Source organism: Pagrus major, chromosome 8, assembly GCF_040436345.1.
Source record: "Pagrus major chromosome 8, Pma_NU_1.0".
Classification (NCBI taxonomy): domain Eukaryota; kingdom Metazoa; phylum Chordata; class Actinopteri; order Spariformes; family Sparidae; genus Pagrus; species Pagrus major.
In genome coordinates, this window is record NC_133222.1 from 12,026,759 (window position 1) to 12,054,454 (window position 27,696).

The following is a 27,696-nucleotide window of genomic DNA, read 5'->3' on the forward strand; positions in this document are numbered from 1 at the left end:
TCAGTGCATTATGACTCTATTTTCGCTGGTTCCCTACCTTTTGCAACAGGTGCCCTTTTTTGGTTTTCCCCCCAGACCCCAGGTCAGCCAATGAGTATCAGCCAGTGTTGGGTAAAGTTACTTTTAAAAGTAACTCATTACGTTACAAGATGACTGCCATTAAAATGTAAGTTGCTACGTTGCTGCGTTATCTACTGAGAAAAGTAACCCCTTTGCGACTCGTTGCACATGTCAGTTATATTGTCCAGAGGGCATGTAGCCAACTGTACATGTACCTTTGAATGTATTGACTCTACTGTCATTTGTAGCCTTCTTTACGGCCCACAATCGGTAACTGCACAGCCTAATAATAAGCTAACACAGCTCTTTATTTTGCTAACAATCTGACAGTGAACTGGGCACAGGCATACAGTATTAGGCACAGCTGTTTCAATGAAAACAATACAACAAGCACTTATCCTCCAGGCACAACTTGCATTTCACTGTGATGTTGTTCTTGTCCTTTTCGGCCAAAAATATATACCAAAAATAATGGGAATATTTCCACGAAGTTAAAGCTGTCCTCTCTGCCAGTCTCGCTACATTGAATTAGCTAGCTACGCATGCACACTGACACAACTGTAGGTTTACTTTCCGCTGGCACGTAGCCACCAGGAGAGAAACATAACAGGGTAAATGCTTCAGGGATTTTATTTTTGTGGTGACAAAAGAGAAAGACGGATTACTTCAATTGCCGAACCAACGCGTTATGTCACTCGTGACAACAAAAAAGTAATCTGAGTACTCTAATGGATTACTCAGTCATTCCACGGTCACACATACATGAAAACAGGCAACCACACATGCCTTTGCTATCGGTTGCGGCTATGACTTCGCAATTCAAAGTTCAGCAAAGTTGATCTCCATGCGAAGCCAGGATGCAAAAAATGTTTTGCCTCTTCACGGGCATAGAATGGAGGTGAACTGGAGGCAAATGTTAATTTTGCATACATGTGACCACGGCCTTAGGCTGTAGGAGGCAGTAGGTGTAGGAGTCACTAGTACAGAGACACAGATGTGAACCTGTGTTAGCTTCACAGAGGAAACCTGGCTAATTGTGTTCATTGAATCCGTGACCGAGCTGGAACAGCCAGGATTCAAACCCAAGATCTGTTGTTGGGCAAGAATTTGAACAATGCTTTATAGATCCTGTTTACAAAAATTGTATTAAGACACAAATCTTAGTGTTTTTCATCGAAATATTAAACAAAATTTTGATATTGCAGTCATTTCTGTACTGTCTAGAAATAGCAATAACCTGTTTAACTGTGATTTTTTTTTGGTTTATCCCCTTTTGTCTAAATTGAATGTTTGCTAAACATATTTGAATCACTTAATAATTCTAAATTTCTTCATTTGGAAGTTACTGTACATGTGAGTAACTATCTTTTCATTATCTACCCAGTATTGAAATGGCTGAATCAGAGAAGTACTAATTGTCGTACTTGTCTTTCAATTGTCACTCATGAGGTCACGCGGTTAAAGTTGTGTCCACTGCAAATTCCTCCAGTACAGGTAACTTTTAAATGCTAAACTGAAAGCAGTGATCGCACAAGCCTTTCATTCTACTGCTGTTTCTGTAATATAATGTAAATGTCTGGCAGGATGTTGTTATTCTTTATGTTTTGTTTTGTTTTGTTATCTCTACTTTTCATAATCCTCATTAAAAATTCAAAATCTAATTTGTATGGGCCCATGTTTAAGATCAACTCTGCACTGCAAAAACTCAAAAATCTTACCAACTATATTCATCTATTTTCTAGTTAAAGTATCACACTTGATATAAGAGACAGTAAACTTATTTTTAGACCATTTTCACTTGTTCTATTGAAATATTTTTTAACTTACTGTAAGAAAGAAACGCCTTGGTTTCATTGTTTTCCTTATTTTTGAAGTGGCATTTTTTGCAGTGTGACTTCCTTCTGTGGGAATAAAAAAAAAACAGCAGCACTCTTCTGCATCAAAGTTTCTCTGCTTATAATAATCCCATCCTGCCGGCAGCGCAGATGTAAATAAGTTTCACTAACTTTAACTTAAAAATTAGAGGTGGGTGTTTCGCCTTTAAGAGTTAAGAAACTTGAAACCAAACCTTGTTTGCGCAACAATCAGTGCAGCTCACAGCCGCCAAAGTGTCTAGACTAGCACATGATGGTAGTCAGCCAATGGCTCCACCGCTCTCCTCGGGGGCCCCGTGTGTGCGTGTGTGTGTGTGTATGTGTGTGTGTGCATGTGTGAGGAAGAGGGGGGAAAAAAAGAAAAAGAGAGAGAAACGGAGAAAGAAAGGGATCGGGGCTTCAGTTTGGTTTAGATCTGAGTAGAGAAGCAGGAGCGCGATTCAGCCCCGGATTGATCCTCGTGTAATTCCAGCTCGCGTGGATATTTTGTTGGGATTGTAAAGAAGAAGTGCACTGACATCTCAAGAAGACGACAAGGATCCTGACTTCTAGTGCATTTTCTTGGAATTAAATCGCCTCGAAGTACCTCATGCTCTACGTGCCGGTGTAGAAAGTAGATTTGAGGTTGTTAAAAGTCCGAAACTGTTTCAGGCTGCGAGTTGCCGTCTTGGGTTGAAGGCTGCTGGCTTTGGATTATGTTACTCAGTATATTATGTTATGTTAGTATGTACTCTAAGTTTTTTATTCGTTCGTAACAAACACTATAAACAATCAATCCCGCAGCGATCCTGGATAATAATAAGTCCCTTTATTATTTTCAGTATAATCGGCTGAATGAATGCACCCTGACCGGAATGCTGCAGTGCATTTATTGCGCGATTTTGTTGTTGTAGATGCAACAAAATCGCTTTCTCTCTAATGTTGCGGTTTTGCCACCAATGCTCGTCAGTCGGCTGTGCATGCATTGCACGGCATTTCACAGACATTAATGTTTTGCAACGACCGGAGAAGTATCTGTAATATTCGGATATCCGTACAAGAATAAAACCCCCATATAGATTTTCAAGTTGTCGTATGTTCAGGACGAAACGCTCAGGTCTTGTGCGGCGACTCTGGAGAAGCCGTTTGATCCCAGATACAGAAGGGGAAGATGGAAATGGCAAAACTAGTGAGGGCTGTAGGGACGATCTGTTCGGAAACAACCCAGAGAAAATTCCCAAAACGGAGCTCGGACCGATGACCCCTAGCGGGTCTCTTGTAGGGGACATAGGGGGTGTGTGCAGCCGGAGCCCCGTGGAGAGCAGCGGCTTGGGGGTCACGTCGGACCAAGATGGGGGTGCGGTGTGCGTCCAGGAGCAGGGGAGCCCCCGCTCCATACAGGACAGAGAATGCAGGACAGTGACGTGCTGCTTATTTAAAGACCGGGACCACTCCGAGCTTAGGGGTCCAGAGACGGCTCAGGGTACCAGGGATCCAGGGTCGTGTCACTTCGTGCTGAGGAGCCTTGGGCCGCGGGACAGCGGCTCTCCCGAGGCGCAGGAGGCGATGCCACGCGCGGTGCTGGAGCAAGAACTGAAATCAGCCACATACTCTCTGTTAAAAAGGCTAAAGGAAAAGGCGCTGGATACCTTACTAGAGGCAGTGGAGTCCAGAGGAGGGATGCCGACCGACTGTGTTATGATTTCCCGGACAGAGCTGAGGTTGGGCGGCCATGTGGCATCCCCACAGCTGCTTGTGTGTAAACTGTACCGCTGGCCCGACCTCCAGCACCCTGCCCAGCTCAAACCGCTCTGTGAGTGTAAGAGCTTTGGGGCCCTGGACAGTCCAACAGTATGCTGCAACCCCTATCACTACAGCCGACTCTGTGGGCCAGGTAAGGGCATCAGGACACAGGATACTATCTGTATGTTGCACCTCACAAGCCTACATAGATGCTACTTTTTGGGTGAAGTCACCATTAACAGATAACCTTAAGGCACCTGGGTCTTCAATGTTTATTCTACCTGCACAGGGTTTCTTTGACTTTGTTGTCTTGAACCACAGTCAATCATTTTTTCATTTAGATACCATCATCAGCCTACTTCTGAACATGTTCCACCAACATACAAAAAATCCATCAGATGGCTTTTTTCCGTCCGTTTTTATTTCATATTTTGCTACATGATTAAAGCAAATGCTGAAAAGCTCATATCGATAGTCACTTGGCAGAAATGAACTTTTCAAGGTTCTAAAACCCATCAAGGGCCTTGAAATATGTTCAGATAATGTGTCCCTGCCACCCTCTTTTATTTGTCTGGTATTGTTTGGCTTACTTTCATACAGAGAGATAGAGTAAGGTTGGCCGTTTGATTAAATAGTTAATGATTACAAAAGTCATGCTTATGGCAAGGTGAACAATAATGAAATCACTTTGAGCAAGGGATATGAGCTGAGGTAGGTTTGACAAAACAAATGTTTTTGCCAGTTTGTTAATGTGATGTAATCTTTGTAACTAAGTATATTGTAGGAAAGTGCTTAAATGAATGCAAAATATTAAATCACTATAATATGTTTGTCACTTTTGAAGATTTTAGTTGCCCTAGAAATGCGGTTTGAGCAGTTTGATGCTACACAAGAGCACTGCTCACGCTGGCCTGTGATACCTGGGCCTTTCAATGAAGGAGGGTGTTTGTTTGGACTGCTGCTGTCCTGACAACTCTTAAGTCTTTCATCAGTTCCCTAAGTGCACACAGTGCATGACATCTTAAATGTGTGTGTGAATATATCAGTGCCTTCAATGTGATTGTCAATAAAGCTGTTTTCGGTTCATACCTCCATTTCTTGCAGGGTTATCGCCAGGTAGGCCGATCCATCAACAGCAACATCAATGTATGACATGTATATGATTGTATAGAGAGGTTTGGACCTGGTGCCATAGGTCAGTGTTAGTTGGTGTTGTTGTAGAGGATTGAGCTTTATTTTCACAATCAATGAGCTATCCATGGCAGAAACTCCCTGACCTATATTAAACAGATTCAGTTTTGGCAGGGGACAAGCTTGTGATTTGGCAAACCTTAAATGCTGGGCCACTCGACCCTGCTGACCCCATGACAAGGCGTGGTATCATTTGTAAAGATGCAAGCGTCAGTATTTCTGTCTTCTCACTGGCACAGGAGGTGGATTTTCCATAACATCCATGTTTACTAGAGCCAGCTGGCTGTGACAAGCACTTCAAAGTCACAAGTCCAACAATATCAGAATTCATAGCGCGCAAATGTGGGAAACTGATGTTGATTTGGCCCTCGTGTCCCACCGCACTGTCCAACTTGATAAGAACTGATTCTACAGAACTCCATGTGTACTGATAAAAAATGTTTGTTGGGTTGAATAGACTGTGCCAGAAAGAACAAGGAGGAAATTTGTTCCCCCTGCTGAAGCTGAAGTGGATGTCAGGCTATGCGTTTAGAGTTTCTTTCCCACTAAAACTAGCAAGATGAATTGTAAGAAGAGGGAGAGGGGCACATACCCCATATTGGGACTAAGGCTCGTAGTAGACATAGCTCACATGCGCTCATGCGTGTCCCGATAGAGCTGGTATTTCTTTCATGCTATTCAAGAAGGAGGGGGCTTGAATCAAGACCTTAATCACTGTTTTTTTTACAATGTTTGGAAATTAGGAAAAGAGAAATATGGAATTATATGAGAATAACCTTCAATAGACTTTAATTGAAAAACATTTTAATCCTTTGTTAATCCTAAAAAACAAGTTCTGTTTAAGCCTGTTTCTACTGTAGTTCAGTCTACTTTCTTTAGATTTTAGATTAATGTGAAAATAATCGACTGCTCTAGTTTTCATTTAAGAGTTTTTAAAGCTTAAAACAGTATGTGGTGTGTGGCAGAGAGCTTAGATTGAGGCATACAAAAACTTTTTCCTTTTATTTTGCCAGGCATTATACTTTTCGAATGAGATCAGTTTCAAGTTGCGCTTTAAAAGCCCTTTTGTCCTAAGGAGGTCCCCTCATGCTATTTAGGTGAAGGAGTGGTGATAATATACAGTTTGCATACTACTGGCGCCAGACTGACTAGCTGTGTATCTGAGTGACTGAGTTCAGATCCCAGCAATTACTGCCGCCACTCTTAAAGGACCCGCTGCTATTATGCTTTTCTCCTTCCCCTTTTCCCTGTAGGCGAGGTCACAGTGTGCTCACAAAGTTTTCTTTCCTTTGTGCTTTTCCTTCTTGTGCAAGTTATTCTCTGTATTTCTCCTCTTTTTTATTGGATAGAATCAGCGTCTCTGAACACTATGAAGTTAAAGAGCAGAGATTTATTCTGGTTTAATAAACTACTAACCGGAAGTTATGGTTCGTCTCTGTGGTTGTTGTAACGACTGTTTCAGCTAAATAATGTGAGCTTTTATAACAAACGAATGTGTAGTTTTCTGTTGGCTGTATTAGCTTTTTAATAAGCTATTGAACAATATGATTTAATTCTCCTGTGCAGACACAAAACTGTAAGAGTTAACATGGAGTCTGGTGTTGACTTTGAAATGGAACTGAAAATATTTCAATAGTTGATTTATTCGTTGAAGCGCTTGTGTCAGCTTGTTTCTTTATACTTTTATTAAATGACTCAAGGCTGTCACAAAATATGATGTTGTAAACAGTGTTTGGTCACCTTTGAGGACATGAACCATTTAATAGGCAGGGATCTTAGATGGGCAAAGAAGAGTGTAAAATATAAGACTAGAAGATATGTGTTACTTTTAGCTTGTTAACACAATTATTCTCTGACAACATATTTATCCATACATCTAAACATTGCTTGATAAATGTCAGATAGATCTTCTTAGACCACAAAACAGTTTATTCAAGTTTGAATTGTGCAGATATGACTTTCCTACATTTGGTGATTTCACAGCAGGTATTGAGTTTTAGCTTTCTTCCCTTTATTATGTTATTGACGTGACTGTTTTGTGTTACAGAGTCACCCCCACCTCCTTATTCAAGGCTTTCCCCTAATGAAGAACACAAGCCACTGGGTAAGTGACAGACATAATGCTGTTTATTTCATCCTTACCTATTGATGTTCATCTGATTTATGCTATTAATGTTTGCTACTCTGTTTTGACTTGTAACCAGGTAATTGTAGAACTGTCATTTCTTGATATATTATCTTTTCAAATATTTATAATTGCAGACATTTCGAGCCTGTAAATTGAACAGGGCATGTTCAATCTTTGTTTGGACTCTGGTTAAACAAGAAAAAACAAGCAATGTGGAGAGTTTTAATAGCCTTTAATTGGCATAGTTACTGGCAAAATGCATTGTAGCTTTGAGATGAGACATGTGGCACAATGTCAGCATGTCAGCCAGAGTTAGTGTGGGTAGCATGGTGTGGGTAGTATGTACTGTGGGCTGCTGGGACTCTGGAGCCTGGCTGCTAGCTGGGGCTGCAAGCCTGAGTACAGCTGAAGTGTCTGGCGGCATTTGGGAAGATGTCATCAGGTAAAGCCTGTTAGTGGAGTTGCCAGATTGTCTGTAAAGGGATGAAGCCCAACATGGACTTACTTGTTTTGAATTTGATATGAAATAAGAATCACTGATGAGTGGGAGTAGCCGTTGTGACTAGCTGGAGATTGAAGGGCTAATTTCTGTCTTATTCCCCACAGATCTGTCAGACTCCACATTGTCTTACACTGAAACCGAGGCAGCCAGCTCACCAAACATCACACCAGGGGAATTCTCAGGTGCGTGTGTTTCTCCAACTGTCTGTCAGTCGCCACACAAGGAGTTCATATTAACTATTATCAGAGGTTTATCATCTCATTCTCAAACAAGGACTTACTTTTACAACTTTACTGTGCGTTTGTTTTTTTAAGAGATGGGGGCTTTTATATTTTGTTGGTGCACTAAACACACTTTATAGTTTTAGATGATCAAATGCTGTTTGCAGCAAAAGGGTGGTTTGACATTCAAGGCTTCTTATCATTTCATCACATCTATCAGATACTAAATATTTACTTTTTTGACTTTGGGGACATTTTTATGCAGCTGGTTGAAGTAGCAGGGCTGGTATGGTCACACATTAACTATCTTAAATAAAGAGTGACTGTATTGCTATAGCAACTTAACCAGAGAAGAGCTTCCACTTTATGTGTTGTGTGACAAAAGAGTCGTCTGTTTGATTAAACTCCAATCTTCATGATGAAATGATCCACGTGGTGGAGATCATCTTAACCTGGATTATAGGCTTTGCCTTTTCCCTGAAGTATGATTTAAAGTGTTAGTTTGAGTAATAAAGCGTGTTGCACAAGGTTAGTTTGTAAACAAGTGTCCTCCATGCTGATAGGTTTGCATGTAGTCATCAGTCTCTTTGTACATTTGCCCATGTTTAAATATTTGCATGTCTATTCATGTAGCTTTAAATCAGAATAATACCATCCATGAATCACAGGGTTATTACGGTTATAAATAACCGAGCTTTCATGACTCTGTTCAGTGCTGCATCCTGCTGTTTTTCTGGCTTTGAAATGGTTAAATTAAGTCTGAAAAAAGAAAAGGGAGGCATAATTCTTTCAGAGTGTACTTTAATAACAGTCCTCTGCTCTGCATAGCTATTTAGTGTATCTGGATGAATACGCAAACTTATGAAGGTAATTTCATTTTGATGTTGCACTTTATTCCGTCTCATTAAGGGTCATTACGAACAGTCCAAGCTTTAAAGATAAAGGTTTCATTGTGAGCGGTGCAGAGGTTCAGCGGGGCGTGTGCGTTGGCCACAGAGCCGGCCTCCCCTCCTCTGTTTTTCTTTCAGAAATATTTGAGTGGGATCAAACTGTAATAAGATCCAAGCTCACTCGGAAACACACACAAGCACACATAGTTGTGCATATGCATGTGCACAGACACTCGCACGTACAACTCTATCTAGCCTGGCTGTAAGTGGGCTGCAGGGAGGGGTGGGTTCAGGGAAATGGAGTTGCTCCTGTGAATGGGGCCACACCAAAGGAAGCGAGTAGAAACAGTCCCGTCCTCTGATTTGAAATGAAACACTCCTTTCTCGTGGCATAGAGTAAGCATGCCTCCCCCGTCATACGAGGGCCACAGCCAGCATGCACAGTATCATGTGGAAGGGGAGTCAGAGCCCTCATTTTGGGGCTTGCATGGAACAGCATTTCCTGTTAAAGGGTCTGCCATGGCTCAGAGGTCTGGTCACTGAGCAGTTGACATGGCTACCTGGCAGTGAAGTATTCAGTCAGCAAGGGCCCCCTCCTTCCCAGTACACATGCTGTCACCACCTCAGCATGGCCCGGCGACACTCCCTGAGTCAACAAATGAGGGGCTTGTCAGAGCGCGCACCACAATTCCTCAGAGACTGTGGTGAGGAGGGAGGATCTAGACATGCTAGGCTTTGGTTTCTTCCAACTGTGTTGCTGCTTGTACAGGCCGGCCGGATCACTCTGCGTTGGCTGTGTCACACTCAGATACTTGGACTTGGGGTAGAGAATGACCAGTGCTCTACGGGGTGGTTGTTTTCAGTGCTGTGAGCTAATTTGTGCAGCCAGTTTGTCTCTGATCATGTTGCATTTGGACTGCATGATGGTTCTTCGGTTTGAGATACCAAAGAATGAAACACACCATTAGCATCTTGTCAGTGATACAGATACTCCTCCAAGTCTTTGCCCTCATTAGTCTGGGCATATTCCATCATAAGACCAAGAGCCTGAAGGCCTCATTCTTAGTTCTGCTTTAACATACAGGCATGTAATCCATATTGTCAAGTTATCCTGTGTTGAACGTGCTGCTGACCTGGAGATGACTCTCCCTGTGAATCCCCCTGCAGCTCAAGTAGAGAGAGTGTCTGTGTAACCGGAGTTGTATGGGATCCAGACTCCACCCCTCATGCAGGAACAAGTAAACCTCTTAAAAGCAAGTCTGGGGGGCACTGAGTGGATGGGTGGGGTGTAGTCAAATACTCAACTACAGTTAGCAGCCCAGGGCTACAGAAATACCCACTGAGCATTCTTCTGCTGCACACAATGGTGGAGAAACAGATCAAAACTGGTTAGTTGTCTGGATAAACTTGTTCTACCACACTGACCAATATTGAAAATATATTCAATAGGGTTTTGGAAAGTGGTTCTGCTTTAGATTGTTTAGCGCCATGTCTTTAAATCAATACACTCCATACTGTTAAGTTAATGTTAGAGTTACATTTAAGTGCAGATACAGCTCACTCATCCCTCTTGCTGATTCTTGCAGTTGTTAAACATGCTACTCATGCATTCTTTAAAAGCTTCCCCATGTGCGTATTCTTGTATTAATGTTTGGACCATTCCCAGTATTTTATTTAAACATGGCTGTGTCACAATGTGGAATAAAGACAGCACAACCAGGCACACTGTGATGTCTGTTTATGTCATGAGTAGGCCTAGCTTTTCGAGTCTGTGCATTCATAGTATACCTTAGTGCTGTGTGTGTGAGGGAATGCGCCTTTGCTGGTGCTGCCCTCCCAGCCTGCCCGCACACCTGTTTCCTCACTCGGTGGGCCTCGTCGTGTGGACATCAGAGTGAAACTCTTTGAAGCAGGTCTCATTGCTTCCTGTATGACTGTCTGAGGGGGTGTTTTCACCCTACGCATTGACTTTATTATGTCAGTCACATTGTCTCCGACATTGGGGGCTCTTTATGTTTGTCACTTCATCATTATAAGTCTTCTCAGCTTGTGCTCTCAGTGTGAGGAGGCATGCCAAGATGTTTTCGCGGCATGGCTTAAGAATTTCAGTCATTGAAGATAGGGTCTTTTTTATTGAGATAAATGTCACTGTGTGGAGTGATACTAACAATACAGTTGTAAGATCATGGCTCCAGTCTGCCTACATCCTTTAGTCATCAGAGGTTGTGTCCTCAATCAGCCCAGTGGAATTTGTCAGAATAACACCGTGTGTATACGCTCATGTTGGTGCGAGTTGAGATCACCCATGTGAGTGGAGGGGCTCCCTCACATTTGCTGGGTCAGGTGACCAGAGGACATGGAGTGTGACCTGAGTCACTGTCCTCTTTTTTTTATTTTCCTCTTTTCTTCCCCTTCCTGAGAGTGGTAGGAAAGTTGGACTGGAGGAGCGGAAAGATTGAAAGTTGTTAAATGTGGATTACACAGAGTGCTGTGGTGCTTACTGGAGAGAAGAGCACATCAGCAGGTAGTCAGGGTTCCCACACAGTAATCCTACAGTGCTCTCCTCCATCTGCCGGCCTGTCTCTGGAGAGAAGGCCAGCGCTGTCTCTCTGGATGTCTCGTCGACAGACAGGCACTGTGTCAGGTCTACTCTGGTATTGACTTATTCTTCCAGGCAGAACAAGGCAGTTAGTAGATAAATGGGGAGGACATATTGCTCTGGGAAATAATAAAGTATAACACACAGGGAGCCTGGACTGTGAGAAAACACATCTGCAAAGCTTGTGTTTAAACGTTTTTAGTCCATAATACTTACTCGGCGTCCTTTCATAAGTCTAGATGCATACTGACATACATTCACATGCAAGAGCAAAGCAAATTAAATTGTGCAGTCAATACTAATCAAAGCCTGCCTGTCTGTGTCAGGAAGAGGCCAGCACTAAGCACCAAACTATCCCTCCATCTGTGTCAGAGACCGTGGACATGCATTGGATAATTAGAGAGTCCAATCAACGCATGTGATGCTTCTCTTTGATTAAAGTAGATTAGACTTGACTGGACCAGTACTTGTTGATCTGACTTTGAAAGCACATGATTCCACTTCTTCTAGGAACTAATTAGATGGCTTATCTACTGTACACATGTGAAATGATTTGGGATAGATGGTAACTCTAATTTGCTCTGAATTGTCTCATTCTGTTTTCTATATTAGATCATTGCAGTGGCCTTCGTATTTTATGGATGGCTCTTTTAAGTTGTGCTCTATTTTTTCTCCCCAGAGCTTTCGTGATGCTAAGTGACATAATGTAGGTGACATCATTTACAGCACACCCAAATCTACAGCCAAATGATTAATTTTTATAGCTCAGAAACCATCACATTCAATTTAATACTAATAATTGTTGTCCTGAGCCTTTTGTGGTTTACTTTATAATGTACTGTGTTGAGTACATAATGTATTTCTTTGCCGCTTTCTTGATGTAGCAGCAATCCACTGACAGTTCTCAAGGCTCAGACAGCGGAATGGTCTGATGGAGTGACATCTGCATCAGCATGTTAGCGTGTATGCGATGTCCCCCTCCCATCCTCGAGGCACGATCCCCCCTTCTCCGTCCCACAGACCCCAGAGTGATGCAGCCTGGGCTCATCTCCCCCTGCAGCCTGGCACATGGCCTCAGGTTTCCACCGCAGCCCTGAGCCTTCCCAGCGCCTGGCCGCCCACACTCCCTCAGGAGCCCCAATGCTCCAGGATACGGGATGTGGAAATAATGTGACTCGAGTGCTTCCACCCTGCCTCCCGAAATCAGGTTTTGCGGATTGTTTATTTGAGGGGAAGGAGGCCTCAGACAAACATCCTGTTTTAAAAAGCTGCCTGGGTTTTGTAGCAGCACAGGGCGGTAAATTGCCCCTTTGACAGTGGGGGGAGACTGAGGAATGTTGAAGAGAAGGCCAGCATCTCGGGGGACATGAGGGGGCTCTCCTCATCCGTTTGTCATGTCCAGTTTGCGGAGTCCATTTTAAGCTGGGGGCGGAGGGTTGCAGCTATACATCCTGAAGGGTCTTGTGCTCTATTCTCTCTGTAGTGCTGTAGGGCCTGTACCCACAGTCCTCGTCTCAAGTATCCGTTCCTGTCCTGGGAGGCTGGCTTCCGTTTCCCCTTACGTAACACACATACACATAGAAAAAGGGCCATTGATAACAGCGATAAGGCCATTTTTCATTTTCCCTTTCTCAGCATTGTTAGACTGTGGTGTGCCAGAAATGCACTTTCAACTTTTTCTCCCAGGGGTTACGACATTGAGGATCCTCGGTAGAGTTCTCTGACCTATTGTCTCATTAATAGAATGTGTTTGTTGTTGTGTATAAAAGGGTGTTGTGTGTTTGTATGTGTGTGACTGTCTGTTTCCCATCTGTCAAATTGTAGTGAGGTCTTCTGGCCATTAGATAAAGATCTTTTACTTTTGTTTCCAGCTTTGTAAAAAAAATGTGTAAAGATCGTAGAAATCCGCAAGAGAAAAGTATCCTACCACCCCCTCTCTTCAGGCCTCCCTCCAAAGCTACTCTTCCAAAACACATGAACGCTCTCTGCCAGACTACACCGACTGCCCCGTAGCTCTCACTGGCCAGCAGGGAGATATGTATGAACAGCTAGTTTTCTGCGTTCGACATGCTGTCTTATTTTTCTTTAGTCTAATATATACATAAATAACCAACATCATATAAACACAAGCCATATCGCCTACATGGACATACCACAGTCCGAATAGGCTACCTGGCCCGGCAGTTACTGCTCACTGCAGTAATGTGTGCTTTGTGCTAACATTACTGGGTTAGCTGCTGAATGAGTCTGATTCTGTCTCAGCGGCTCACTGATGTCATTGTCTTCACAAACTATATCCGATTACCTCATGTCTCATTCAGAGGTAAGAAAACACCTAACATGAACATAATGAACATAAACTACAAGCAACTACATGCACTTTCTCTGCCATTCTTGTGCATCTAGCTCGCTAATAGTCTTAGCAATACATCCGCAAACCTTGTGGAAAACTTTTCATATGGGCCGAATGAGTCGATTGGATGGGTTTATTACAGGCCTGCAACAGTCACACAAATTGGATGTTTTGGGGGGGTAAGTTCAATGTAAGTACTTATTTTAGAGAATGGAGTGTAGTTGTCATTGTGTTGAGATGTGTACACTGAATTTGCTCTAAGAGTTGATTTTCAGTCAGGACTGGCAACACAGGTCCTAGATGGGTGAGGTAATTTGACCTCCATGTGCAGAGTGAAAGCCATGCTAATCTAAAGCAGTCCTTGGAGAGGCCTGAAACCCCTTACATGTCAACAGAAACTAGCCTGCTGAGGTTAGTATTTATCTGTCTCCGCTTGGCAAGCCAGTGTGGTGCCAGTGCTGTTGGCTGTTTGACTAACTAACTTCTGAAGGGCTCACAGATAAAGATAAATCTAAAGCCTCATACATGACTATGAGTTTCAGCTCACAGTGCTGTGCTTGTCATTGGGATTTACAGAAAGTACTGTGCTCAGCCCGGATAAGGTGGACTGTGTTTCATTTTGGGTAGCACCACACAGATAGAAAGTAGGGTCTGTAGAAATAACAGGAGGTGTGGCATGCTATAATTTTTGCCCCATATTCTACCTTAGCAAACAAAGTAAGTGAGCTAATCTTGTCGTGTGCTCAGGGAGGGCTGCTGTTACCATCTTCTCTTCCTGCACACCACACCGCAGCGCAGCACCAGCCTCCACCAATAGCTCCATTCATTCAGCTGAGGGCACAGGGTTACAGCAACAAATAAAGAGTGTGCAATGCCATTAAAAATGTAAGGAATGTCCAACTGTTAGTTTAGTGTTTTAGTGTGCCTCCTCTCAAGGCTGAGAGGGGGGAACAATGCTCTCATTCGAGCTAGCCACTGTAAATGTGCTAGCCTTGCAATGCCTGGCAAGCAGTAGCGAAGGAGGTGCCAGTTGTGGATGCTGTTTTTATTTTCTGACCATTTTACCCACAATTATAAATCCAGACACTGGCCTTGGCCGGCTATGATTTGGGCCTGTGGTCTGATTGCTGGCGAAAATAGATTTAAGATTTTTTTTTTCCCCCTTCCTCCCCAGAGGAGCATTGACAGTTGTGCCTGAACCTATGGCTGTCAGTATTTTTAAAACTCAGAATAGCCGACGCATTCTTTGAGCCTCCAGAATGCTGTGTGTGGATTAACTGTTGGGGCCCGTGTCATTCGACATCTCTACACAAGCCTTTTACAGCCAGAGGGAAAGGATAAGAGCTCGTTGGTGATGGGTGAACAGTGAACTCCCAGTGTATCTTGTGAATTTTCTCTACTGTTCATGTGTAAACTTGGAGACGGGGGACTTTTTTTCCTCCTTCCTTATCTTGAACTTGATCTACTGGAGCTATGTCTTCATTCCACTCTCTTGTCCTAACATGGGGCCAAGACATCATTTAGAGTCTTTGATCTTGTTCCCGAAAGATGATGCCTTTTAAATCTGAGGAGAAAATCTTTATTTTGAGAAATGGCCCAAACATTTTAAAATGTTTTAACGTGTGTTTACGTACAGGAATGTATGTCCTCGGGTTCTACACAAAGCATAACTTGACAAGGCAAATTGAGTTTAAGTTTTCACAAGTAGTAGTTATTACAGGTCGTAAACATGCTTACGTGAAAACTCTCATTCATTATGTTCAGCAGGGAAAGTTATATTTGCTTTTGTAATGCGGGTTTCACTTATCTTTTATTTGTATGCATTTCTGAAGGCTTGGCTGCATGTCTCAGTACGTGCAGTCAGGCTGTCGCATTTCAGGGTACGGTTTAGATTAGAGGTCTGGCTGTAGCTTCCCCCTCTTCCCCTCTCTGTGACTGCGAGCACATAATTTACTTAATGAAATCCTGCCATTCCCTTTAGCTTCAAGATTTTTTGCAGATGTTGACAGGGAAGGACTTTGTGAATTATTGGAAATGTTCACTCCTGCATTTTTAATGAACGTCTTGCTTGTTGTGAACGGGCCGACTTGTCGGAGATGAGGGGGGAAACGGTTGTCTTTGTTTGGGGAGCTGGTGTCTGGATGCCCGCGGTGGAGCAGTGTGGGTTACAGCCCCAGCAAGTGTTGTGATTGAAACAGAAACTCTGGTGCCACATTATCCTGACAGAACACATTCTCCTCACAGACTCTGATCCACTGGGCCGATCAATAGGAAACCATTGTTTGAACGGCAACTCTGTCCGTCATAGCTGGTCCACCTCCCTGCCGGGTGGAAACCAAATACCTACCTTTCGCCTTAAATTAGTCAGACTAATATAACTCATAATAATAGAGTTCCTTGTTATTGTTCATTTGAAACCAAGCCTCCAACATAGCATGAGCATATAGGCAAGCTAAAGTCGATTTCCTCCCTCAGTGTAGGGTCTTTGTTTTGTAAGTCTGAAGAAAACTATGAATTACATAAAAGAACATTTTAAAAGTTTCCTCTTAAACATGATGTATGATTTGGTGAGAATGTTTCAGAACAAGAATTAATGCAACCTTCTCTCTGCACCCCCCACCCCCCACAGTCCTAACCAGAGTAGGAAGTTAGGAGGCACAGCGAGGGGAGGAGGGGGGGAGTTCAGGAATGTGCAGGGTCTCCTCTACTCAAATGCTCCAGCCTTCTTGGCTCTTACCTCCCTCACACACTCACAAACAAACATACTCACACACTTGCACACACACACACACATACAGATAGGTTGTATGAGGAGGTGAAAGGGCACAGCCACCCAGCAGGATGTCCACTGAGTGTTTTGTTTTCAGTGCTCTTTCAGACTTCACCAGTCTTTAACGCTGCCTGTAGATATGACATTTACAAATGTCCCCCCACAGTTTTTATGTGCCCTGAAGGACTCTCTTTGGCCTTAACGCCATCACTTGTGCTCTACGTCTCTGACACATTGCAACTTTGTGCTGCTCATTTCCTCAACATTTCCACCAAAGGGCCATCTCCTTGAAACCAGCAGTCTCTTACTCACACGCCCAGACGGCTCCTACATATTAGCCTCCTTAGCTTCCTGTTCTTTTTACACCCTCTGTTGTTTATTGATTCAATTTATGGATTCTGTTAGTTATCTGCTATCAAGGGTTCAGCACTTTTCCTCCCTCATGGGGTCATCCCGAAACAGAAACGGAGGGAAAGTGGAGAGGAAGTGGATGACAATGTAAAGCATTCCCATTGTGACTAGCCAGGCCTGGTGGCTGGATTCAGTTTCTCCGGCTCCCACAGCGTTTTTCCCCCAGCACGTAGCTCTCTCTCTCGCTCTCTCTCTCTCTCTCTCTCTGCCTCTCTTTCTGTCTTTCTCTCTATATCTCTTGCTCTCTCTCTCTGCAGAGAAAGGCCAGACCTCAGGGAGAAAAATCCATAGACGTATAAGAGCAGCTCCAGTTAGCGTGTCTGTCTGATAAAGCCGACTTTGATGGCAGCGATAGCCCAGACGCCAGCCTAAATGTGGCCTGCTCAGGGGTTATAGTCAGCCTGTAGGAACCATTGTCTACAGAATTAAAGCCATACCGTACACTAATAGGAAGGGGAGGCTTTTGCTTTAGTTGCACTTCATTTTACTTGCAAAAGAAAGTTAAATCTAATAAATTAGAGGATGCAAGAATGCACAAAAAAAAATAATTTGTTCTAAAATTTCACACATAACCACAGTGTACACACACACAGGCACACACGCACATACACACACAGTCCTCATACCCCCCCACTCCACCACCAGCCCCCCAGCCTATCAGTTCATTGGTAGAGTCTAATAGCTGGAGGGGAATCTAATCCTTGGCACAGGATGAGAGACCGCTGCTCCCCCTCCTCTCCTTGCTGCTCTCCTCCCCTCGACTGTGCTGCTTAAAGGGACTGGCAACAGTGTTTTCCTCTTTTTTTCCCCCTCCTCAGCAAAGTTTTGGAGGAATGAGTTCATCTCTGCTCCCCACTTCAGATTAGAAGAGATGAAGTATAATGGAGGTGTCCCCGGAGCTTGGTGGGGAGATGTTAGCACGGAGGGGAAGCTGTTGTTTGTCTGCCTGTCCCTGACACTCGGCCTCCCATTCATCTCACTCCAAGGCTGCGGAGCTGTGTTTACCCCGGGGCAGCTCTTTTCTGCTTCTCCCTCTGCCCTTTCTCCCCCCCCTCCCTCCTTTTCATGCTGTCTTTAAAAGCATTACTGGATGATCATCAAGGATTGCCATTGAAACTTTCAAGCCCAGATTTTTGTGTACTTAGTAGTAATTATCCAGACTCACCCTCGAGTGCAAGGAGCTCACAGCAGGGCGATCTGCTTTTTTCCATATGTAAACCTGTGGAAAGGGCTCGGGCAAGTTGTGTTTAACATAGGCATATTTAAGGGTTGTGCTAATGGCATGTTGGTCTTCTGCTGGAAAAACTATTTAATAACTATAATCATGTTTCAGTCTGTGTTTGCCGCCTCTTTGGTCTCTGACAACCACTGTAGCCTATATTATGTTCAGTCAAAAGATGCTTACATAAATGAATGCATCAGTCATTGTGATCCAATTAAGTAATAGTATACCACTCATGAGGGCCATTTTTTCACTTACATTCCTTAACTTAAAGGGACAGTTCACCCCAAAATCAAAAATACATATTTTTCCTTTTACCTGAAGTATTATTTGTCCATCTAGCTTGTTTTAGTGTTGCAGGGTTACTTGATATCAACTGTACTCTCAGCCGATATCTTCAAAAGTTTGTGCTAATAACAACAGTTTGTACCAAACTGTGATGTATCACCGCATAGTAGAATACGTGCATTTACTAATGGACAAGAGGCTCATGTTTGTGACAGCACAGGAAGTAAACATTATCAGCATCCTCTCCAGGCTCCCAGGATGAGCGCCAGGCTTTGAAGCCAGTTTTCCTAGTGGCCAAACCATGTAATTACATCGCCACGTGATGCACTGGGGCCCAAAAATACTTTTTCCCATAAGCTAACATGGTGAAAGAAGCGTCTGTAAAACAGTGGAAAAATTTTTTTGAGTCTCACAAGCCCCGCAAAATCCCTGGCAGAATTTGAGCCATTCGGTCTAGAATAGCCGCATGATGAGCCTGCAAGTTAGCCTGGGGCTAAACCGGAAGTTAGCCGGCTCGGTCGGCGGAAGTCTCTAGTGCGCACACTGTATGGGCCCCACAATGCGGAAGCTATGCGGAAGTCAGTCGAGTCATTTTGACTCTCATAGCTGATGTTTCGATCCCTTTTGCTTACATTTGAGCGTGTAATTCTGTTTGTTCTCTGAGTTCCAGCAAACTGATAAAAGTCTGTGTTTGTTGTCAGATTTGATGTCCTGCTTTTGATACTCTGAATTCCTCGAATCAGACAGACCACAGGGAAACTGAAAAATCAACATTTTCACATGGTTCCCATGGAGCTCACGCCTTGTTGTGGAAATCGAGCTCTGCACACCAAATGCTTTGTGTTGCTGCAGTAGTGTTCATTACATATCTGTGTTTACTGTGTGACTGTACTGAGACTTGCAGTACGTGCAGATACAGGCGTCCCTCGCTACCTAATTCTCGCAAAGTGTGAGTGGGCTTCTTTTATTTTGAGTGTTGTAATGTTTACTTACTTTTTGACGCTTAAGGGAAAGCCAAACACAGAATATCCTTATCATATTGCTAGAGCTCTGCTATCTGCTTTATTCCATGTATTTCCTGTCAGCCATGGAAAATGTTGTAGACCAAACAGCCTCCACAGATCTCCACTTTTTTGATACGAGCACTTTGAGCCCAGTTATGTAAGGAGTTAAACTTGATTAACTCCTTCACGTGTTCAGATCATTGCCCCTGGCTGCAGGAACGGGAAGTGCAGCGGTCATACTGTGGCTGCGTCCACTGACTCTGAGACTGACACTAAGAGGAGAGGCTTTTGAGAATTAAATAACAATAATAACATGCGCTACTATTCTAATGGGTAAACGGAGCTGTTAAAAGGTGGCAGGGTTAAATGGATGCAGAGCACCAGTAATTGCTCCCAGCCTGTCCTAACTCCGCCCTAAACAGACCCTCTGAAAGCCCAACATGGAGTCCAAGAGAGTTGGGTGTCTTTGCTGTGGTCAGAGGGGAGGAAGACGCGCACCCTCCCTTCAACACCTCATGTCTGGCTTTTGGGTTTGGTCTGTGCCATGCCCTATATCAGCATCATTTTCTTGCCATATACTAAACTTGGCTTCTCTTATGTCATTTTGAAAAAGGTGGATACATATTGACCGAACATCCAAACAGAAAAAAAATACCTCCTTAAAAATCAGGGAAATTGAAGAACGTTGTGCAGAAGGCACCCTGATCTGTGGAGTGGAGGCCATACTTTCTGTGGTGATTTGGTCCAAACAGTCTGCCAATTGATGATAGCTCTGCTCTGTTAAAGAGATCCTAATGAGTTCTTCTCTCAGAGCCCTCACCTCAGCACCCGCACGCAGCCAAAACACACAAGTTCAGGAGAAAAACACAAACACACCGGCTGATTTTCCTCCCTCATCCGAGCAGACACATGTGCGCACAGGCACACGTAGTCGCTAAACACAACAGAGCGACAGGAAAAAGCCTGGCTCACGGTGTGCTCATTGTCTTCCCTCAGGCTCAGGCTTCACATCTGATACATTTCTAACCTTTGTCCTGCTCATTCCTCTTCCTGGTCCTCGCAGTCTTACTGGCTACCTTAGTTCCAGGCTACGTGTGAAAAGTAGACACTATTGACCAAATTGTTTTTGCTTTATTTCTCCCATCTATAAAGGAGGAGACGGTAGCCATTTGGTCTTTTGTGTTTGTGTGCACACAGTTTCGAAGTGAGTTTACCTTGATGTGTGGGCTCCATTTGATTTGAGACAATAGAGGGCCGTAAACAAGTTGGGGCTGAGTTCTTTGTGTGGCCGAGCCGTGCTGAAGTAAAAGCTGAGCTCAGAGTGGAGGAGCTGGAGTGTGGAATTCACTAATGGCACATGCATGTTGGGGCCCCTGAAGAGAGGGGGTCATTTCAGCCATCAGTGTGTGCGCAAACACACAGAGAGCCTGTCTGCAGCTTCCCTCCACCCCCACACATCCCTACCCACTCACTCACTCACTCTTTTCTTCCCCCTCCACAACACAGAGAGCCTTGAACCAGCAGGCGTTTTGTCTGTGCAAGTCTGGTCAACGTTTTTGCTAATCTTTGTATAAACTTTACTAGTGTGGGTCACTCAGCAGAAAGGTTTAGTTGGGTGGGAGGTGAGCGAGGCATTTTGTTGCTGTGTGGATCTGCGATGCTCCACCTTAAAGGCGTTTGTTAATGGGGCGGGCGGTCATTAAGCCCTGAGAGCAGAGAGACTGAAAGGAATGGGGCCACAGGCCCAGGCTTTAAATCCTCTGTGCCAATAGACTCTCTGAAGCAAAATAATGGCATCACTCTGTGTGTGAGTTAATGGGAGCTGATAGCATGAAGGCTGGGGGGTCAGCGGGTCACGGGCTTGTGCTAAGTTGTCAGGGAGCTGAATGCCGTCCCTGGGCCCACAGCAGGGGGAAGAGCTGGGTGGAGGGGGAGGGGGACCCCCTGCCTGGCCCTCTCCCGTCACCCCCACTCTAGTGGAATGTGAAGAAGACGAGGGAAGGAGAGAAAAAGGCACCCACATTCTCAGAAGTAAAGGGTGAAGAGACGGATGTGAGATCATAGACTCCACCAGCCCCTCTCCTCTTTTCTCCTCGTACCACAGACTTTATGGGCGATATAAATGTATGACAGTGTGGACTGGAGCAGCCTCTGAAAGCCGTCGACAGAGCTGTGTGTCTGTTCAGTGCAGCGAAGATAGAAGTCTACCTCGGGAGCAGTAACTCACTTTGGAGTGCTGAGGCCTGTCACTGAAAAGAGTTCACAGACTGCAGCCATGAAAACTGAATTAACAAGCTGATTTACTGGACAGAAATGTTTAGGAATGAGATGCCAAGAGAAAAAAAAGTGTTTTTGTCTTAAGCTCTGTTTATTGAAGTGTGCACAGGCAAAACACAGATTTAAAAAAAAAAAAAAAGTATTTTGTATATTTTTTTAATCCAGCCTCAACACACTACTGCAGGGACTTACTTGCCAATGTTCAGTGGAAACATTGAGTGTAATCCTCTACTCATTTTAGTAAACATGATATGTTTTGAAAGTGCATGTGTGAGCAGCAGTGACTGCCTCAGTGGTGTGTGGTCAGTGTTTAATCATTACAGTGCCCTCTTGAGGCAGGGGAGCAAACTGCAGGTATTCAGTTGGACTGACCTCACTACACTCTCCACCCCCAGGATATGTATAGTAGCCCGTGTGTGTGTGTGTGTTGGACGGATGTGCATGCAGTGGTATTTATACAAGGCTTAGATTTCAATACAGTGCCTCCTTCAGTATTTATAGTGTGGCCATCTGCTCTGAACAATAAAAAGAGATAGTTAATCCCTTAAAACTTATGGCTTCATTTTTACTGGCTCTGTTTGCTTTTGTTTATGTTTTGTTTAATGGTTGTCTCTCTGTTTCTGTCTCTTCTAGATGCCAGTATGTCACCTGATGCCCCTAAGCAGAGCCATTGGTGTAATGTGGCATACTGGGAGCACCGCACACGTGTGGGTCGCCTCTACACAGTGTACGAGCACTCCGTCAGCATCTTCTATGATCTACCTCAGGGCACGGGCTTCTGCCTGGGCCAGCTCAACCTGGAACACCGCAGCAGCACCGTTCAGCGCACACGAGGCAAAATCGGCTACGGCATCCTCCTCAGCAAAGAGCCGGACGGCGTTTGGGCGTATAACCGCAGTGAGCACCCCATATTTGTCAACTCCCCGACCCTGGATGTGCCTAACAGCAGAACTCTGGTGGTGCGAAAGGTGATGCCAGGCTTCTCCATCAAGGTGTTTGACTATGATCGTTCGTGCCTCCTGAGGCACACCACAGAGGCTGACCTCCTGGACGGACCCTATGACCCCAACAGTGTGCGCATCAGCTTTGCTAAGGGCTGGGGCCCCTGTTACTCAAGACAGTTCATCACCTCCTGCCCCTGCTGGCTGGAGATCCTCCTCAACAACCATAGATAACACAGACGGACCCCACAAACTATCCCAAATATCATCTACCTAGATTTAATATAAAGTTTTATATATTATATGAAATATATATTATACTTGTAAATACGGAGTCATTTTTACAATGTAATTATTTATGTATGGTGCAATGTGTATATGGACAAGAGGAAAAAAACGGAAAATGCACTTTGGCTTATATATATTATATATATAAATATATATAAAGAATCTTTCAATACCAACTTGAGAAATTATACAGCAAAATTAGGATGAGTCTGGATGTGGTGTATAGTTTTCATATACTATTAATATCCAGACAAAAAGCTAACACCATTCACACATTGATAATAAAGTATTCGCATAATAATTCTTCTTGTTTGGTCTGCATCATTAGCTCTTTCAATTTTTCTCTCTGATTTATTTTCGTGGTATCTTAGCAAGTGTTTTATACATAACCTGACCTGTTGTAATTTATCTCAAATATGAACCGTCACACATCTCAGTGTACCTCCATGAATTATCCTGGAAAGCTGTGTGTCCTTGTGTAACGTTTGACATTTAGGCCAAAGGTTAGTCCGCCTGGGAGTAGATGATACAAAGATCAGAGTTCAACTTGTTCTCAGCTTTGCCAAGTAGAAAATGATCAGAGCTGTCATTTCACTGTTTATTCAGAATGGTCACAGTGAAGAGTGGGGTGATATCTGCACTGGTTTTGTGGGTTATTTTAAATAGCTAAGCAGATAATTGAGGATATTTATATATCAGCGGTTTCTACAGTATCAAGTTTATAACTAGACTTCATGAAAAGTGAGCTCAACTGATCCACATGTCCTTGAGGTCCTAAGGAGCCCCGGTAATGAGGCCCGAGAGGAGATGTTGTAGCAGAGGACAGTGTAGGAGGAAATGATGAAACAACTCAGCAGTTAGGCGATCCTTCCAGAGGTGTTTTCTCCTTCTGCACATCATCGCTGGCCCGTGGTGGCAGGTCTCAAGTCTCCACAGCCAGCTCGTCTCACAATGGATGTTGTTATAACTGACCAGGGATGCGGCACCCTGAAACCGCCACAGTGATACTGGAATGTATGCAGAGAAACCAAGAAGTTTTACAAGCCTACTGGAATCTTAAAAAACTACAGCCAAGGTGGATGTGGTTGAGCTGGCTTCCTTCATAATTGCTGGTGTTGGGTTGTCAGATTGGCGGTGGTGGTGGTAGTGAGGAGGTGGGGGGGTGTGGAGGTCTCTGCCAACATTCAGCAATAGAGGCATTCACTAACACTCTGATTCTGGTTTAATGAGTGCTGAACTGTGCAGTTACAAGGATTTTTAAAAGTGGGCTCTCTTAGACATCAAAACTGTTGGAGACAAAGTGAAGAGGGGTGCTTTATTTTATGACAGGTTGTCATATTTTTAGCTGAAAACACTACTGTACAATCGTGTGTGCTGCTGAGTGCGGCGTCTCTGTCCTTCCCCTCCTCCATAAAGGCTCAGACAGCCTCCTCCAGGCCTGCTGTCTGTCTGGAGCCAAGACTGTGTAGAGTTCAAACAGCAGAGAGGAGTGGCTCCACTCCGCCTCTGTCTCTGCCTCCGCTCTCTTCCCTACAACTGGGGGCCATTATCCTGCTCCTTTGTGTCTCTGTTATGGGAAAAGGGCCCACATCACCACTGGAGAGGAACTGGCAGACAATTATATGGGGTGGCGAGGAGCTAAGACACATAGTGGGCAGATTACACAAGCCACCACAGAGGGTATGAGAGGGGGCCTAATTAGACAGGGCTGGGGAGAGGCCAAGCGACATCTACTGTAGCTGCATCTCTGCAAAGGGCGCCTGCTCTGCTCCAGAGCTGGAATAGTTGTGGCAGGAGGACTTTGACTCTGGGCAAGATGAAGGAGGGAAAGGAAAAGCCATGTAAGCAGCTTTGTGTGCTCCATGAGCTCAGGAATGGTATTGATTAGCAGGCTGCAGCCCTCAATCATTTTCTGGAGGAGTCTGTGTCGCTCTCGGCCCCAAAAACCCAGCCGCCATTTTGTTCCACTGTTTATGATACACTGAGCTGTAGTTGCAGCGCTGCATTGATTAGAAACGGGTGTGAGAGAGAAAACAACATAGTAGCTACTTTTCACAACACAAACACAGAAACGCTCCATGTGAGCATATCTGCATTTGTGTTTCTCTGCACAAATGAGTCTCTGAGCCTGTGTGCGGACAACTGCTTTTTAAAGCTTGGAGTTTCGAAACCCTGTTATTATGGCTTCTGTCCTGCCAAAGCCTCAGTACATTCCTCAGACTGTAGATTCTTGTCTGTAAGCCTCTCCTAAGGCCTGCTTCTCCGCATTCACAGTTGGCAACAAAAGGATTGAGGTCTCTCTGATAATTGCAATCAAAGTAGCTCAACTCATCTGTTCCCTTTTAACAAAAGGTGAGCACACCTGCGAAAACATCCTTCGGTTAAGTGTGAGCATAAATGAAAAATGAAGGGTAATGATGTCTCCGGTTGGTCTCATGAGAGATTAGAGAGTTAAAACAGTCGCAGAAGTAAGTATCGAAGAGTTAGTGGTGTCGTCTGAGCCAGACAGATGTGGAACTACCGCAGCTCACTCCATTTGATGACCCCGTCCTGCACATCTGGCCCCAGTAAAAACACAGTGAGGTAATAGCACCTTTTGAAATGAAGAGAGATTACACAGAGCGCCTGAAACACTTCCTGCTCGCTCTCTCTCATGAACGCCAGCCCACGGAAGTCTTCTCACCTTGGCTGAGGGTGTTAATTACGGCTCCTCGCAGCTGCCATGCTCGCCACTTACTGAGGCATGCTGACACTTGCCAGCGCACAGGGGATCCACGCTCTCAGAGGGGATTATGGGCCGGCACGCAGGGCAAGCCAAGAAAATGAGACTTTTCCTTTTGGGTGTTTTTTCCACCGTAATAGGCTGAATTTAAGACAGCGGATGAGAAGTGGTGTGACTGATGTGTCTCTGCTTTGGTGTGGGTTGCATGCATGCACAGGTGTGTGTGTCTCAGGCAGGTTTTCATACTTCCCCACGCTGATAAATCTTGCTTCAGAGAGGACATTTTTGTTTTCTATCTCCCCAGATGACAAACCATGATTCTGCTACTGTGCTGCAGCTCTCTAGCCGAGCCTGGAACAGAGCATTGAGTAAGCATTTAGGTGGTTTTTCAGAAGCCAAAAGCAGCCCCGGTCCTGATGCTCCTCTGCAGATCCCACCCTCCCTTCGGTAATTACAGGGTGCACAGGGGCCTCTCTGACGTACGAAAAGGATTTATTTTAGTGAGTTTCCACAGAGGTTAAAAGAATGCCACAGTGTGAGCACATGCACATGGACGCACACACCCGTAGACTCAATTCTGACAGCATTTATCAAAAGCTTATTGCTGCCTTCCCTTGTCGAACTCAAATCACATTAAGGCATCGAGTTATGTTCAAGATATCTGAATTAACACGACTTCTAGAGGTAGATCTTGTTGTCGATTGTCATTTTTTAGGAGCAGAAGGCAGTTTGAAGTTTCATTTTATCTTCACTGTAACACGCTCAACCCGATTGAAAACAGGCCTGAAACTGCTCAGGTTCTCTCGCCTCAACTCGAAAGCTTTCTCCCCTTGAAATCATAATTTCTCGTTCAATTAACAGACAAGGCTTCATTCACTGCTGAAACCGCTCGAATTACATCCTGTAACATCTCATTTATTCGGAGAGGCAGATTTCTCCTCTTCTGTCGGCATGATGAGAAGAAAAACTGCTGCGTTCTGTACATTCTCTCCAGAATCTCTATAATTTATACCAGCCTTTAATAGAGTTCCTTCATGGGCTATAATCTAATCCCTCCTGTCTAAATTGTGAGGCAATAGCACATGAATGCATGAGCTACAGCGGTGCTGAGATACATATTTTTATGCCTGCATGGCTGTGGTTGTGCCTGCCTGTGGGTTTTTTTTTTTTTTTTTTAGGAAATGTGACTCTTTGTGAGAACCAATCACAAATCAGGTCCTGCTAAGTAATCCAAAATACATTCACTACATTCACAGAGTCTCACATGTTTTGAGAAGTAATCCTATGTATTAAAGTTTTTCTTGCTCATTGATCTCACCAAGAACCCAACAACTTTTTTCCACAGGCCCAGTTTGTCCTTTTAGAAGTCTGATTTTTTTTTTTTTTTTCCGAGGGGCTGTAAAAGAGAAGATCTACGAACGCGGCCCCCCTTTTTTTTCTGCAGGGCTCCTAATATGTTCCATATTGTGAGTTTAAATGGGGTGGACTCAGGAAATGCAGTCACACTGCTTTGCCTTCCAAGCTTCCAGTCTGAGGTTTGGCCTGCAGTGCTGGTGGTTCTGTGGACTGGGGCTGATTGGGCGGCTGGAGCTGCCGAGGTGGTTAGGCTCAGCCATGTGGGCTTTCTTCCTCCTCTCCTCAGGAGCCGAGATGTCCACGTCGCTGGTTCTGTTTTGTTCTGTTTCGCTGCTCATGTAGACTGCACTTTAATGACTCGCATTCTGGCCCGCTCACACTTTGTTTGCAACTTTCTCCAAAGGTGAATCATTTAGGCTTATTATGCAAAATTGCTTAAGTAAATAGTTTGACATTTTGTGGACTATGCTTATTCGCTTTCTTGCCAAGAGTTAGACGAGAAGATTGATACCACTGCAGTGACTGTGTGGTAAATGTTAAGCTACACCAAGCAGCCAGTTAGCTTAGCATAAAGAATGGAAACAGCTAGGCTGGCTCTGTGTAAAGGCACCCAACTCATCAACATGTTTTATCTTCTGTTTTGCATTTTTGCAATCATACGATAATGTCATGCAACCAGCAGCGAATGCAGGAAATTTCAGCTTGCTGCACATAACCCCCTGCAAAACCAGAGCTTCAGTTTTTGTATGGTTTTAGAAGACGAGATATAATATTTTAATTAGTTAGCGTTAGAGATGCTGGTAGGCAGAATTTGTTACCTTTGGAGAAGGATAGGCTAGCTGTTTCCCCATTTCAACTGGAGTGTGCCTGTGTTCCC

The 27,696-nt window shown here is 44.2% G+C and overlaps 1 protein-coding gene across 1 annotated transcript; it reads left to right on the forward strand.

The window, feature by feature from the left end:
- The first annotated feature begins 1,895 nt into the window (after positions 1-1,895).
- Positions 1,896-23,042, forward strand: smad6b (SMAD family member 6b). Its single transcript, XM_073471503.1, has 4 exons — positions 1,896-3,807; positions 6,895-6,951; positions 7,582-7,659; positions 22,146-23,042. Exons 1-4 carry the CDS (start codon positions 3,009-3,011, stop codon positions 22,685-22,687), a joined length of 1,476 nt encoding a protein of 491 aa, XP_073327604.1. The 5' UTR covers positions 1,896-3,008; the 3' UTR covers positions 22,688-23,042.
- The last annotated feature ends 4,654 nt before the right edge of the window (positions 23,043-27,696 follow it).